Source organism: Branchiostoma floridae, chromosome 2, assembly GCF_000003815.2.
Source record: "Branchiostoma floridae strain S238N-H82 chromosome 2, Bfl_VNyyK, whole genome shotgun sequence".
Classification (NCBI taxonomy): Eukaryota; Metazoa; Chordata; class Leptocardii; order Amphioxiformes; family Branchiostomatidae; genus Branchiostoma; species Branchiostoma floridae.
In genome coordinates, this window is record NC_049980.1 from 9,830,924 (window position 1) to 9,845,458 (window position 14,535).

The 14,535-nt window shown below is 43.9% G+C and overlaps 1 protein-coding gene across 4 annotated transcripts; it reads right to left on the reverse strand.

Annotated features, from left to right (window-relative positions):
- Positions 1–3,970: 3,970 nt before the first annotated feature.
- On the reverse strand, positions 3,971–12,015 carry LOC118410315. 4 transcript variants are annotated; one of them, XM_035811896.1, is made up of 10 exons: positions 11,844–12,014; positions 11,392–11,548; positions 11,084–11,176; positions 10,423–10,625; positions 10,050–10,105; positions 9,149–9,308; positions 8,292–8,434; positions 7,419–7,880; positions 5,196–7,274; positions 3,971–4,536 (listed from the first exon to the last, which is right to left on the reverse strand). In XM_035811896.1, exons 2-10 carry the CDS (start codon positions 11,545–11,547, stop codon positions 4,454–4,456), a joined length of 3,435 nt encoding a protein of 1,144 aa, XP_035667789.1. In that variant the 5' UTR covers position 11,548; positions 11,844–12,014; the 3' UTR covers positions 3,971–4,453. The 4 variants fall into 4 exon arrangements, with proteins under 4 accessions (XP_035667789.1, XP_035667788.1, XP_035667786.1 ...); XM_035811895.1 differs by having other exon boundaries at positions 5,196–7,344; positions 7,414–7,880; XM_035811893.1 differs by having other exon boundaries at positions 5,196–7,880; positions 11,844–12,015.
- Between the last annotated feature and the right edge of the window lie 2,520 nt (positions 12,016–14,535).

A 14,535-nucleotide genomic window follows, 5' to 3' on the forward strand; every position in this document is an offset into this window, starting at 1 on the left:
GTAGCCCCCATGCAGCAGCAACAGTTAGTCCCCAGGGTGGTATGATATTTTCATTCAATCCATCCAACCCAAACCTAAATCTCCTGTAGTATCTAAGCCAAATTTAACAGCACAATTTACTATGAAAAATGTCCTTGTCAATCCCATTTATAGATGGCAAGCTGCTGGCAATGGAAGCTTTGAAAAGTTCAGAAGCTGTTGTAGTCAGAGCAAACACCCAGCAAACATCCCCGCAAACCAATGAGCAGTTGCTTAGAAGGGGAATTTCATCATATATTTGCCGCGACAAAATGCAACAAACGATACTGAATTCAAAACAGAACAAAGCTAAGCCTCCACCACTTAACCCTGCCTGTACCATAGATTAAGCAGGCCCAAAAACCAAGCGAATATGACTAGCCCAAAACAACAAATTACCTGTATACAGTATGGAAATGGCATTACCAAAGAAACAAAAAGAAACACAGGACAAATCATACACATACCTTTCTCTTATGCCCACACTCTATACAGTTCTCCTCCACATTAGAAAATTGCATCTTCTTCTGTTTAAGTTCAAGTTCAACCATGATTGCCAACAGGGTAAAGGAACTTGTACCGGAACTTAAAACTCAGTACTATACAGCTCTAGAAACACCACAAAGACTAATAAGCAAACTCCAATTATACCTGACCAACAGATATATAATCTGGCACACTCCCGTCATCTGGCAAACTGTCAGTGCCACTAAGTAACCTGATACATTGAAGGTGGCCCAGGCCAGATGATGGTTCTACACCCAACCATAATCTGTTTTTAAAACCAAGCAGATATTGGGAGGATGCCCCAACCACACTAAAACAGGGTCAACCTATACAGTATCAAGTTCAAGCACTAGGAGGCCCAAAATCAAACCTGACCACCAGGACACCACAAACAACTCACGTACTAAATGGCAACACAATGGCACCTTGCGTTCCGGAGATACAGCGCACGCCCCGTGCCCGCACAAAAGGTAACCTAAAATGTCAAGTTCAAGCACCAAGGGCGCCAAAATCAAAATTGAGCATTATTCAGCCACCGCCGACACATGTGCCAAATATCATCGCGCCAGCACCAGCCGTTCAGAAGATATAACTCCGGAAACACCCCTCCCGGACACAAAATTCGACCTGCCGGGTCAAGTTCAAACGCGACAAGGCCCAAAGTCAATCCTAGGCAACAGGCAACAACCCCCCACCCATGCACCAAAAATCGTTGCAATCGCGCGTATCGTTCCAGACACACAGCGCCAAAAGTGCCCCCAAAACACCAAAAATGCCACCTTCAATGTCAAGGTCAAGCGCCAGGAGGCCCCAAATCACACCTGAGTGTCAGGCTACCACCCCCAACCCACGTACCAAAAATCGTCGTGCTCGCACCATCCGTTCACGAGATACAGCGCCCTACATCCCCGGCTACCGAAAAGTTTCCACCAGCATCAAAACCATACCTGCATACATGCAGGTAATAAGTAACTGGTTTATCGATTAACCTACGGATGTAGGGAAAAAGATTATCGTACAACGTTTAAAAAGAAATTGTTTGTGTGAGATGATAACGTTTGCTTTTGAGTTTGCGTTATAACGTTACAAGCAGTGTAATCATTGCTGGTAGGCTGCCGCCGATAAAATACAAAATTGCAGTTATTCGGACCCATGGGCCATATTTTTCTCACTTTTTACAAATATGATAGACTTAGACATCATCAATAGGCTGGCAAGCCATCCGCCGACAATGAAAATACTCCGCGTCATACAAAAAAGTTTGAAATATCAAACATTTTCATTTTGAAAATTTGCAAAATTGGTGAATAAACATCAAGGAGCTTGATAAACATCTAAACATACATCATTACACATAACGTTACATGGTGCAAAACGTACACATGGAGTCAAATCTGGTATATGGTTCGTGTCTGTTCATTCGGGTCATTTCCTTTACTGTAAAAGTCTTTCAATGTTATTTATAGCATATGCATCATATAATTCATTATCATAAGGGAAATCTTTTCATTATAAATCTCATTTTTGGGCATTCTCGTCATTTTACAGTGATTTTTCATAAATTGACAACGCTGCAATTGTCAATAACATGTTCATTTAGTCTAGAAACGCAAAAGTGCCGCACGTCAGTGTGAGTGCAAGACAGAATCGGCGAAATTAACACAACAGTGCCGCAGTGAACGAACGCAGCAATGCCGCAAGCGTGCCCCACGTCCAGTGAGAGGGGACCTTTAGGCGCAACCGCTAGCTACTTTTTTTTAAACACCGCCTATCACGGCACCGGGTAGGGTGATGACTCAACACTGCGATTGTAACTAAGAGTTCAAGTTCCGGCCCGGCAAACTTGGTATCATTCGAAAGGTCCCTTAGTGAGGAATCGAAGGGTGAAAACTGCAGTCCAATCGGATACATATCCTCCTCAAGTTATTCTTGCTCTGTTTACACGCAACCGCTAGCTACTTTTCTTGGAACACCACCTGTCACGGGACCTGGTAGGGTGGTGACTTAAGACTGCTTGTCATATCAGTCACCCTATATTTGACACTTTTCTAGCCAATCTCATGTTTTTTTCAACACGCGGAGGGATCTGGTAGAGACTAGTCATGAGGTCCCCAAAACGAAACCGTCTCCATAGCAGGCTCCTGGGCCGTTTTGGATTGGCTTATCTCATACATGTATGTATTTCTGTAATACAGTTTTACTGCTACGTCTTAATTGTACTGGTTTGCTTGTTGCCGCCGGCCCACGGCACAAACAACTCAGTAGTACATACATGTAAAGACGTCATCAGGAAACAGTGAGCAAAAAGATTATGAGCAAAAAACCATTGAAACGCCCAGAGAGTCTGGTCTGGAGGCTAGAAACCGGCAACATCACGGGAGGAATCGTACTTACACCTTACATCTTACATCTTCCCCAGGTAGGCTTTAAGGACTGTCTGTTAAGAGCATCGTTTCTTCCACTCTTCTCGATCATGGAAGATCCCCTCCTCCTCCAATCTATCTAGTCTGCCCAGTCTGTACTTTGTCAGTATCTCCTGTATGTTATTCCTCCGTCTCTTTCTGGTTCTACCTTAAGGGAGTTTGCCTGTTGGTTTGTATTGGAATGCTATCTTCGGAATTATTCCCTCATCCATTTTTTCCACAAGTCCTAGCCATCTTAGAGCTGTTTTTTTCTATGTCTTGTTCTATTGGCGTTATGCCTAGGGTTTGTCTCAGGTACGTCTTTCTTTATATATTTATATTTCTATTTCATATCTGTCAGCCCTTGTTTTGCCTAGCATGGTACGGACGAATTTCATGAGAGGAATCTACTTTAGATATGATACCAGTATTGACGTGATATATTTGTAGTTTTCAACTATCAGTGGTTTCTGCCCAGGGAAGACAAAATGTAGACTAGACATACAGTACTATTAAAGGCCACAGCAAGTAAACTTTATGGATGGCATCAGCGCGCTCATCAATTAATTTTCGCCTGATTTACTCGGGGATGGTCAGATAGACCAAAATAGGCAAACATGTTGTATTGAAGCCTAATGATTATACTTGTAGAAGTGACACTAGGGAGGTAGTCATGTCTATAGTTGCAGAAGTAAAATTTGTTGGATAGTTGTATAAAAAGTGCCACCAATATTGATTCCATGAATGTAGTTGCCAGTGTGGCAGGTGATACCAGTGTACCACACTAGTATCACTTTTACTACATTAGGTCACTTCTTTAATACAGGTAGTTGTGATGCCACGTTTTGTCACTTCAAATCTTGTTATGATGTCTGTTTTGAAAATTTAGCCATCTTGTTTTTTTCGTTTTTTTTCTCATTATTCACTCTGCATAGGATGTCATCCACAAAATTTACTTGCTGTAGCCTAATGAAACAGACATCCCCATCCCTCTGGCTAGAATATGTCCCTATGAGAAAATAATAAGAATTAGCTGTACAATGTATAATCAAAGTGTTGACCTTTATTCAGTATCATCACTTGAAGTCTTTTATTCATATTTAATTTGAGAAGACGTGTTTCGAATTTCACTTTTCCTTACACACACACAAATAAGTACATTTAGCCCTTTCTCCACAGTACAAACGTATCTTTTCGCCTTTAGCTGTACACGATGTAGAATCTTACAAAATGTTGACATTTATTCAGCATCAGCACCTAAAGTCTTTAAGTTAAAGTCCTTTTGAATTTGATTTTCACAAGACGTGCATACTCACACACAAACACACACACACATTTATTTCTTAAATTTCTTTTTTTTAGTTTTGCTTTTTGCACAGTTGACATATATCTCTTCGACGTTTTTCTTTCAATTTTCGTGACTTTTTCAGTAACTGGTACACATAACAATTATAAATGATAAAAACTCATTTTGCATATCTCTATATGCTATCGATTCTGTCTTGCCCTATCTCTCTGTGTGTTCCTCAGGATCTCCTGTTGATCGGAGGTAGGCGCGCTCTGCCGTCCAACCTCTTCTTCTGCTTTGCATCGACAGGTGGAAGCAACACTAAACGTGGAAGGGAAAAAAACTTTCTTCACGATACAGCGGATTACCCACTTCGAATGGGTAGTGAATAATGATATGAAATACATTACATGAAATTGTTCAATCTGAGTGAAAAAATAAACAGTACATGTACATGCTACACTTGGTGGTGACATGGTAAACTAATTATTGATACTTTTCATTCTAAGCTATCATGGCTATCTTTATCACATCTTTAGTTCAAATAATCATTGTCTTGAAAAAACGTGATAACTACATTGGCACGTGATAGCAAAAGATGAACACTGGCACATTATTCGTGAAATGAATTCATGAAAAGAATCTCCCTTTGGTGAATTAATGTGCTGAGAGGTGTTAACACATTATTTCACCATGGGAAGAATTAATACTTTTGTTCCTTTCGTCGGGTAAAAAATTAAACAAACACCAAACTACTACTTAATGCTATCACTGATTTTCCGATTTTCGCGTTTTCAAGACAGAAATACCTCATGAAATAAGTAAATGAGATAAATAATTAGGTCTGTTATTCCGTCTCATTCTACGCGGTTTTAGCAGTTTAGATTTCTAGCCTTTCATCCTCATTCGTTCGTTATTCATTCCTTCATTCATTGATCCTTCCATTCATTTATTCATTCATGCTCTCATTCCTCATTTACCTCGTCCACTTGTCTTCCGAAGGGCGTGTCCTCCATCTACGTCAGCCTCAGCTCCGTCCTGGTTGTGTCTCTGTGACCTGGATTTCCCGCGCTTTCTGGTGCTGCTGTCGTCCATTCTCTGACTCACGTTGGCTTCCGTTCTCTTCATGGCACTCCGGACGTCCCCTTCGCTCTTCCTCGACGTTCGCTTCATGTCCCGGTCACTTCTTGACTTGGTGCCGCGGATGTTAGATCTGCGCTCCGACCCATCCTCACCGTCACCTCTCTCCTCCTCCCGAGGGCCAACATCGGGGTGCCGCTGACTTCCCATCGGTGTGGACCGCTTCAAGCTGGGTCCACTATCGCCCAGAACGCCATCTGCTGGCTCCTCTTGCACCAGGCACTCTGGTGGCGGGGTAAGGCAGGGGGAGGGCCTCTCAGAGTGCCACCTGAATGTTGTGCTGTGCGCCACCTGACTGCCGCCCTTGGATGACTTCACATTCTCTGTGGGTCCGTTAGGGGAGATTACCCGTCTGTGTTTCAGCGTGATCTGTGCTCGTGAGGCTTGTGAGGACTGGTGCTGGCCGGACGGACGCGCCACCATACCAGCCGCCGTGCTCTTCTTCCTGGGCGGCGGCTTGGGAGTAAACGTCGTAGCATCGGTTAGGCTATCGATACTTTTCTGTGTCATCGGAGCAGTTTTCCTTTCGTCCTCGTTTGGCTCTAGATCAAGGCACTCTGGTGGTGGGGTAAGGTCGGGGGAGGGTACCCGCGCTTGGAAGCGAAAGGTTTTGTTGGCCGTCAACGTTCCATCTTCTTCACGTTTTGACCCGGATTCCATCCGTTCCTTCTTCCTGATCTGTGCTCGTGAAGACGGGCGCTGACCGTACGGGGGCCTTACCATACCAGCTGTACCTGGCGACAGCTTCATGGTGGATCCGCAGCCTCCTTGATACATTAACTCGCTGTCTTCAGGTTCCACTTGAGTAAGGCACTCCGGCGGCGGGGTAAGGCACGGTGAGGGAATATGCGCTCTGAAGCGCGAGGTTTTGTTGGCTGGCAATTCTCCACCCTTTTCACGTTTTGACACGGATTCCTGTGGAACTCTTCCCTCCCTCTTCCTGGTCTGTGCTCGTGAAGACTGGAGCTGACCGGACTGTGGTGCCGCCACACCGGCGGACTTCTTCCCAGGCGGCGGTTTGGGGACGGGACCTGTACCTCCAACATCTTTCTTTGTCATCGGGATACGTTTTCTTCCGTCTGAGAGCAGCTTCACGCTGAGTCCGCTACCTTCCAGGTATGAGGGCTTGCAGTCCCCGTCTGGCTCCACTTGATCAAGGCACTCCGGCGGTGGGGTAAGGCCCGGTGAGGGAATCGGTGCTCTGAAGCGCGAGGTTTTGTTGGCTGGCAACTCTCCACCCTTTTCACGTTTTGACACGGATTCCATCCGCTCCCTCTTCCTGATCTGTGCTCGTGAAGACTGGGGCTGACCGGACGGTGGTGCCGCCACACCGACGGACTTCTTTCCAGGCGGCGGTTTGGGTACGAAATCTGCACCTAGGTCTCCAATATCTTTCTGTGTCCTGGTCATCTGTGAGGACGGGTGTTGACCGGACTGTGGTGCCGCCACACCGGCGGACTTCTTCCCTTGCGGCGGTTTGGGCACGAAACCTGCACCTAGGTCTCCAATATCTTTCTGTGTCATCTGTGAGGACGGATGATGACCTGATGGGGGCGCTACTTCATCAGCTACTGCACACTTTCTCTCGGATGGTGGTTTTGGTGCAAAAGTATTCCTTTCCATGAGGTTCTCGACACCTTTCTGCGTCATAAAAACGAGTCTTCTGCCGCGACGCTTATGGGCACTCGAGTCAGCATCCACATTTCCTGACCGATCGCTCTCGGCATGGCTAGCGTCTCTACCGCGACGCTTATGGGCACTCAAGTCAGCATCCACATTTCCTGACCGATCGGCATGGCTAGCGTCTCTGCCGCGACGCTTACGGGCACTCAAGTCAGCATCCACCTTTCCTGACCGATCGGCATGGCTAGCGTCTCTGCCGCGACGCTTACGGGTACTCAAGTCAGCATCCACATTTCCTGACCGATCGCTATCGGCATGGCTAGCGTCTCTGCCGCGACGCTTACCGGCACTCAAGTCAGCATCCACCTTTCCTGACCGATCGGCATGGCTAGCGTCTCTGCCGCGACGCTTACGGGTACTCAAGTCAGCATCCACATTTCCTGACCGATCGCTATCGGCATGGCTAGCGTCGTCGTCAACCTTTCTGGTGTTGACGTTATCTTCAGCATCTCGGGGTTTCGTTCTGTTTATTATGAGCGCCTCACATTTGTCACTGTACCTCCTGTGGACAAGTTCAGGAGTTGATCGCAGTGGGGCGGGTGTCTCCTCCATGAAGTCGTAGGTTCTGTGTATGAACAGTGGCTCTGGGTCGGTCTCGCCCTGGTCACCCGCCACGGTCTCGCCCTTCTCAGCTCTCCCCTGCTGCTGGTACTTGCGCTTGTGAGCCCGCGCAATATTTTCCAGCTTCTCGTACTTACGCTTGTGGGCCCGCGCAATATTTTCAACTTGGTTCGGACCCAAGGCTAAGTATACCCAATTTGACAAACTGCCACGGAGCTGCCTTAGAGTTGGTCGTTTAGCTGGATCTAACTGTAGTAACTTGCGGGCGAGCCTCTTTGCCTCTGAAAGCGAAAAAGCAGGTAGAATTATAGGATCAATCAGTGAATGATATGTTTTGTTTCGAAAATATCACATTGTCTTCTGTATGATTGATTTCGGAATGATATCATAAAAAATCAACCAGAGCTCCACAATCAAGGCCTATTATGGATAGTGCCATTATTGAAGACTTTACGGCCTCATTCATGTATTACATCAAGTTGAGAGTGCCTACCCTTAAAGTGATCGGCTTCATTAACGTGTGTTTATAGCGGTAGGAAATTCCCTTTTATCCATCCCAACTGCTTTCAAACGCTAGATTAATGAAAGCTTGTTTTTATGCTGGAGAAATTTGCAAGTAACGTTTGGCAGACACCCGCAAGCGATAACAGGCACCTCTTTCGAAGACAAAGTGTTCTTCACGTCATACGTACCTTTTGATACCATAAAGTTGTCGTATATCGGCTGTCTTTCACAGATCTCTTTGGCGTAGAGGTCAACCCTGACGAGCGGGAACTCGTGTGGCGGAGCAATGAAAGGCTTCTCTCCTGCGACCATCATGTAGAACACAACCCCCCTACACAGGAGCAACAACATAGTATGACTACTGACTTTTGTACTAATGTCTGAGCATATGTTGCCAGGCAAAAGGGTTACGTTTTCTGTTTTGGCTTCCAACATCAGTGCTAGGAGATTAATCTGCTACAGGTGGACAACAGTGCGAGAAAATAGTGTTTCGCCTTTCCATGCGTACATTTTCTGCTGCCGGAGTTTAACTAGGAACTGCTATGCCGATACCGTACGTTTTGCTATAGGAGGTTTATTGTGTATTGACAGCAAAGTGTTAGATGACAATGAGGAGGTGTGGGGTCCTGTGGTGTAACTGCATGGTATTTGACCCTGAACCCAGAGGTCCAATTTTCGAATCCTGGCATGCTATCGATCGTGTGCCCTTGGGAAAGGCACTTTTCATGACTTTCCTCACTTAACCCATGCCATGGGTACCTGCCTTTGGTTGGGAGGTAGATGAAGGTACAAGGAGAGGGAAGGCCTGCACCGTCCTGTAACACGCCTGTTTGGATAACAACCCACTGCCTCTAGGCCTAGGGCCTTAAAAATGCTATGGTACTACCCCTACCTTATCAAGTCTTAGGTTCTGTGTATGTGTCACTAAGATAATTGAGTGCAGTGCCACATTGTCCTTGTAAAAAAATAATAAAAAAAGATGCAAGTTGTAACGTAACGTGAAACGTGAATATCTTCGGAGCTTGATGAATAAAGCAGCTCTTACATGCTCCAAACGTCGGCCGGTTTCCCCAGGTACTCCTCCTGACAGAGTATCTCCGGAGGTGTGTACTCCAGTGCGCTTGTCTTCATGTTCTCCAGGAAATTCGGTTCATTACGGGACACCAGTTCACAGCCCTTCTCTAACTGTGTAGCGTAATTGAACCCTATGTAAAGAGTGGGAGCAATGGTCGAACTTTAGACAACGGTGGAGGGGTCTTCTACTACTAGTAGTACATATTAAGGTATATGAAAAGCGAAGCTAGTGTACTGAGTTGATATGCTACAATGATCGTTGACACAAGTCACGAATAAAGTATTATATATTCTCATATTGAAAAGCACATAACTCATAAAAAAGACTGATTTCAGCTACAGGACTCTGCAAAGACTGTAGATTCAGAACACAGTGGATGATGATGATGATGATAATACATGGGGGCCTCAAAAGCGGAAAAAAGCCACTGAGTATATGACTTGCAGTTCACCAACAATATTGCAGTTCACAAACAATATTGCTGTCCATATACTTGTGGCTTAGACACATTATGCCACGAATGAAAACAAATTGCCCAAAAGTACGTGTTATGTATTTGCAAAGCTAACATATTGTGTCCACACGAAGTTACTCCAGTTGGAGTATTCTTCATACAAAACCTATTTATCATGTTTCTTGGCCACACGATGGACACGCTATATTAGCGTGGCGATGTGGTCGTTCTATGAACAGCTAGTCCCATCTTAACTAAACTACGGGTAAGACGTATCTGTATCTGTATCTACATAGCCGGTATAACCGCCGTTCGGCGAAACACACCAGCTAAGACGTGTTTGTAAGACTTTGACTATATAGCTATGTACTAAGTAATATCCTGATGTGAAAGACAAGAACGGTTGTTTGTGCTCACCGGTGATTTTGAGGTTGTACTTGTCATCTAACAATACGTTGTCGGCCGTAAGGTCTCTGAAACAAAACAGGGACGTTGTGATGTGTAGATGAGAAACCGAAGGAAAGTAACACGTACTGTTTGTTTACAATGTTGTGATGAATACACGGCCAAGCAGATGTTCGGCTCCGGCTGTTTTTGACGTGTTTTTGGTCGTCTTGCGCAGCCACACATAAAGGAAACGGTACAAAATAGAAAGACCGATAAAAACGGTTGAAAACAGCCGGAGTGGAACCTCTGCTTGAAGAATAGTGATGAAAACCGTTTTTTGACTAGCAGCCGAAAAAAAACTGTAAACTAACATCGATATGACAGAATGTAAACGCAAACTAACCTGTGCACAATGCCACGCTTGTGAACGTACTTCATTCCGTCCACCAGCTGGAGGGTGAAGTGCCGCACGACGTCCTCGGCTAGACCCACGCCTCTGCCCGCCCGGTACTGCTGGATGAACTCCCCCAGCCTCCCGTTCATTCCACAATACTCCATCACCAGATAGGCACGGTCGATTGTGAAGAAACACTGGTGTACGTACATCTATGACAGTAGAGGAAATACAGATTTACCTACTACACAGTCCATCACTAGTGCTTCAACTATGAGAATTTGAGCAGGAAAGAAATTCCCGTTACACTTTCTGGGAAGTACGTGAAAAGAAGTTAACAGAGAAAAGAATATTAAAGTTCCTGATAGGAATGGCAGGTTCTTCTCACAATCCAACGATGATAGCCGACTGGCTGAATGGATGTCGTACGTTACAACGTATTCAAATCAAGTTGAATAAAACATAATTAAATCAATCAAATATTACAAGGAATGTGGTTTTGTTGAGAATAAAGTGCTGCAATGCATCCTCAGTGTATCCTACGAATACATGTAGTTCTAGAACATGATTAGCATCACGACCGTACATTATCGGTAAAGTATCATCACTTATCAGTCTGAATAAGCTCATTTCTAAGTATAAGGTTAAGGTACAACATATGGCCACCTACCACGTGTGGATGCTCGAGCTTCTGCAGCATGTCCGCCTCCCTCTGGAAGAGCTCATAATTCGGCTTTCCCTTGTTGTAGATTTTCACCGCAACCTGTCAGAAATTACACATACTTCTAAGCTTGCAGTCTCTGTATCAAGACAGAAGTCGTTGCCTTCTAGATACTTTCCTTAGTACTTATATAGTTTTACACGAGTCATCATATACAAGTGTTGAAACGTTAACGAGGCTATCGATGAACATGCAAACCAACGAATCTTTTCTCAACAAGAGTGAAACGGTCTGACAAGAAAGGTGTAACTTGTTACATGAATGTCCTGTTGGTGACGTGTGTGCCCCAGGCCGTGTCCTCTCCTGGTCGGCATGGAGTCCATGATGGTAGCCTGCTTGATGTCCCCAAACCTCCCGGCTGCGATTGTCCTCACCAGGGAGTATCCATATTCTCGGCACTCTTCCACCTCCATACTAGAACATGGCGACATACAACACGTTAGTAACGTTACCAGTAGGGCGACATGATCTTCATTTATCGTTCCTGTTGCGAGTTTGTAGAAGACTTAGAAAGTTTGTGTTAACTCCAAGAATTGAGTGCAGTAAATGCTTTGATAGATGTGATACACATGGAAGTTAGACACACGCTAAGAACTGTACACACTAACACAGCGAGGCTTTATCTGCTGATGCTAACGTTACGTGCGTGCTTATGGTAAAAATCACAAACACGTTTACCTGTAAACATTTTCACATAAGACAGACTTACCTCAATTATAGAATGCCGGCAATATCCCAAGGTAATCAATCTTTCTCGAAAATACTCGAAAAAGTACGTTTTTCACAATGATTTGCTTGTTAATCGCACGCGAAATACGGCGGCGTCCAACAAACCTGTTGTCTTTACAGCGGTAAACAACAACAGTGGCAGGGGTATTCGAGGACAACTTATTGTTGAACTTTAGAACGTCACAATTTCGAACGTCGAACGTCACAACGGTGGTGCGTCCTACTGCAAGCGCCACCATGCGGCGGGCGTAAGTAGAACATCAAGTATTTTACTGAATTCATACAATCCACCGCTAAGAAACTAGTTTTGCGCAATATACATGAAATTTTTACGGAATTCATACAATCCACTACTAAGAAACATACCGATGCTATTTAATTCATACGAGTTACTAATATAATACTGATAGAAAGGACAGTTCAGTTTGTCTGTGTGTCTGAACGGTGTTCAGTACCAGGGACAGGCCTGTTTACCTTGTGTGGACGGTGTTCAGCACCAGGTACAGGTGTGTTAGATTGTGTAGTTAGTATTCAGCCCCAGGTGTGCATACATGTGTGCATGTGTGTACATATGTGTATTTTTGTGTGTACGTATATTTGGTGTATGTGTGTGTAGTAGTAGTAGTAGTAGTAGTAGTAGTAGTAGTAGTAGTCCCATAGCCTTTTAATCAGCCGTAGGCTGATTAATCAGCCGTAGGGGCAGCACAACATGTTATGCTGTATCAGTAGGCATTTTAGTCCCCTGGCGGCGCCAATCTCCTCTCCGGGTGTGTGTTTAGTTTGTAATAAATGTGTGCAAGGACGTCATGGTATATAACGCCCTTGATGTGTGTAATGTCAATGACACCTTGGGCATGAGATATATATAGAGAGGCTACATGTCCTTCAAATATTTGCATATTTATTGTTTCTTTTGCATTTCTACATTTTTACGAAAGTGGTTGGGGTTATTGGATTGGTTTATTCCTTAGGACCTTACAAATGGCTATCAAATGTTTTTCTATTAACTGATGGTGGAGAATGGGTATAGATAGATACAAGGAGAATACTTGCCATGCTTATCACAATGTGTCATGTAAATCATTTCAAAGTACAGTGTACATGTAACGTTTTTCATTTTTACTGTTCTTTTCATGGCAGTTAATGGGTGGAATGTATTAGAAGCCTTCTCATTTGACACAATGATACTGCAAGGACGTTATATGACGTACTTGGTTGGATGCATTTATCTCAGATGGTAACATATTAGAGATATTGTTATTTTCCTTTGAGGAATAAAATCTCATGTCAGGCTTTTTAGAATTCGTTTCGTCTTCTTTTGTTTGTTGGTGTCTCGACAATATAGTATAATCAAGTGGTTAGCCTCTAGAACTAGAAGCTTAGAGTTCGTGACGTCCTGACTGTATCGCCCATCCGGCATGCACACAGTTATAAGGACAAGACCTTGAGCCATTGTCCACCGTTCATTGTCCTTGTCGAAAAGAGCTGGGGGAGGAATTTCTTTGATACAATGAAGCTGTAAAAACTGCATTAGCATCTGTCTTCTGTCATGACCTGTGGAAGAATAGCTCTTCAGTCACGGAAGATTAGCTAACCTGAATTGACATCACAATTCACTTTCAACACAGTTAGACAACAGCAAGTAAATTTTATGGATGACATCCGCTTCAGACTGCAAAAATAGTGAGATAGGGCAAAAAACAACATCTGGATAATAAAAAGAAGATGGCTCAATTGTCCAAATAGACACCATAGACATTGTAACAAGAAAGGAACCGATGAAACATGGTATAAAAGCCAACAAGGCATTCATTCCTGTATTCAAGAAGCACACTACTGTAGTTAAAGTGACACTAGTGTGGTACACTGGTATCACTTACCAAGATGTCAACTACATTCATGACTTCCATATTGGTGCCACTTTTTTCAATTAACCAACGAGTTTCACTCTTATAACTACAGCCATGGCTACCTCGCTAATATCACTTCAGCAAGTACAAATCATTACCGGCAGCCTACAACACAACATATTTAATTTGCCCATTTTGGTACTTTCTCGTCATGTTGACCATCTCAGAAGAAGAAGAATTTTTTTTCTGAAATCAGGCGAAAATTAATAAACGCGCTGATGTCTCCCATAAAATTTACTTGCTGTGGCCTTATACAAACAACTCACAAGTGACCACACTTACCATTGATATGAATCAAAAGTGACACAGACTGATAACGTTACCCGTTTGTGTACCAAATTCAGTATGCAGTATAAACGGGGATTGTCCTATTTGTGTGAATTTTACTATGAGGATTACTTCACTGCTAACTGATGATTACCTTTGCCAAGAATTATTAATGTTACGTTTTTGGTAGTAGTGTAACAGTGTTAACAACTGATTAAGTGTTTTAGCAGCATAGATCAAGAGGAACGGATTGGTAATTCAAAGAAATTGAGATTGAAAGATTTTGAGCCTCCCAGTGGCTCTCCTTGGTACTGAAAACCCGCACGGTTTGCTGCAGTACAAAGAAAAGCCACCAGGCAAGCCATAATATCATTATAAAGAGCGAAGATAGCAATTCAGATTCTATTGGAGAAGGGATTGACATAGCCAAATACTTTCTGACTGCAAAGTAGTGACTTAAGCTTCTTTCGACAACTTAGGGTAGTGACTCTGGAA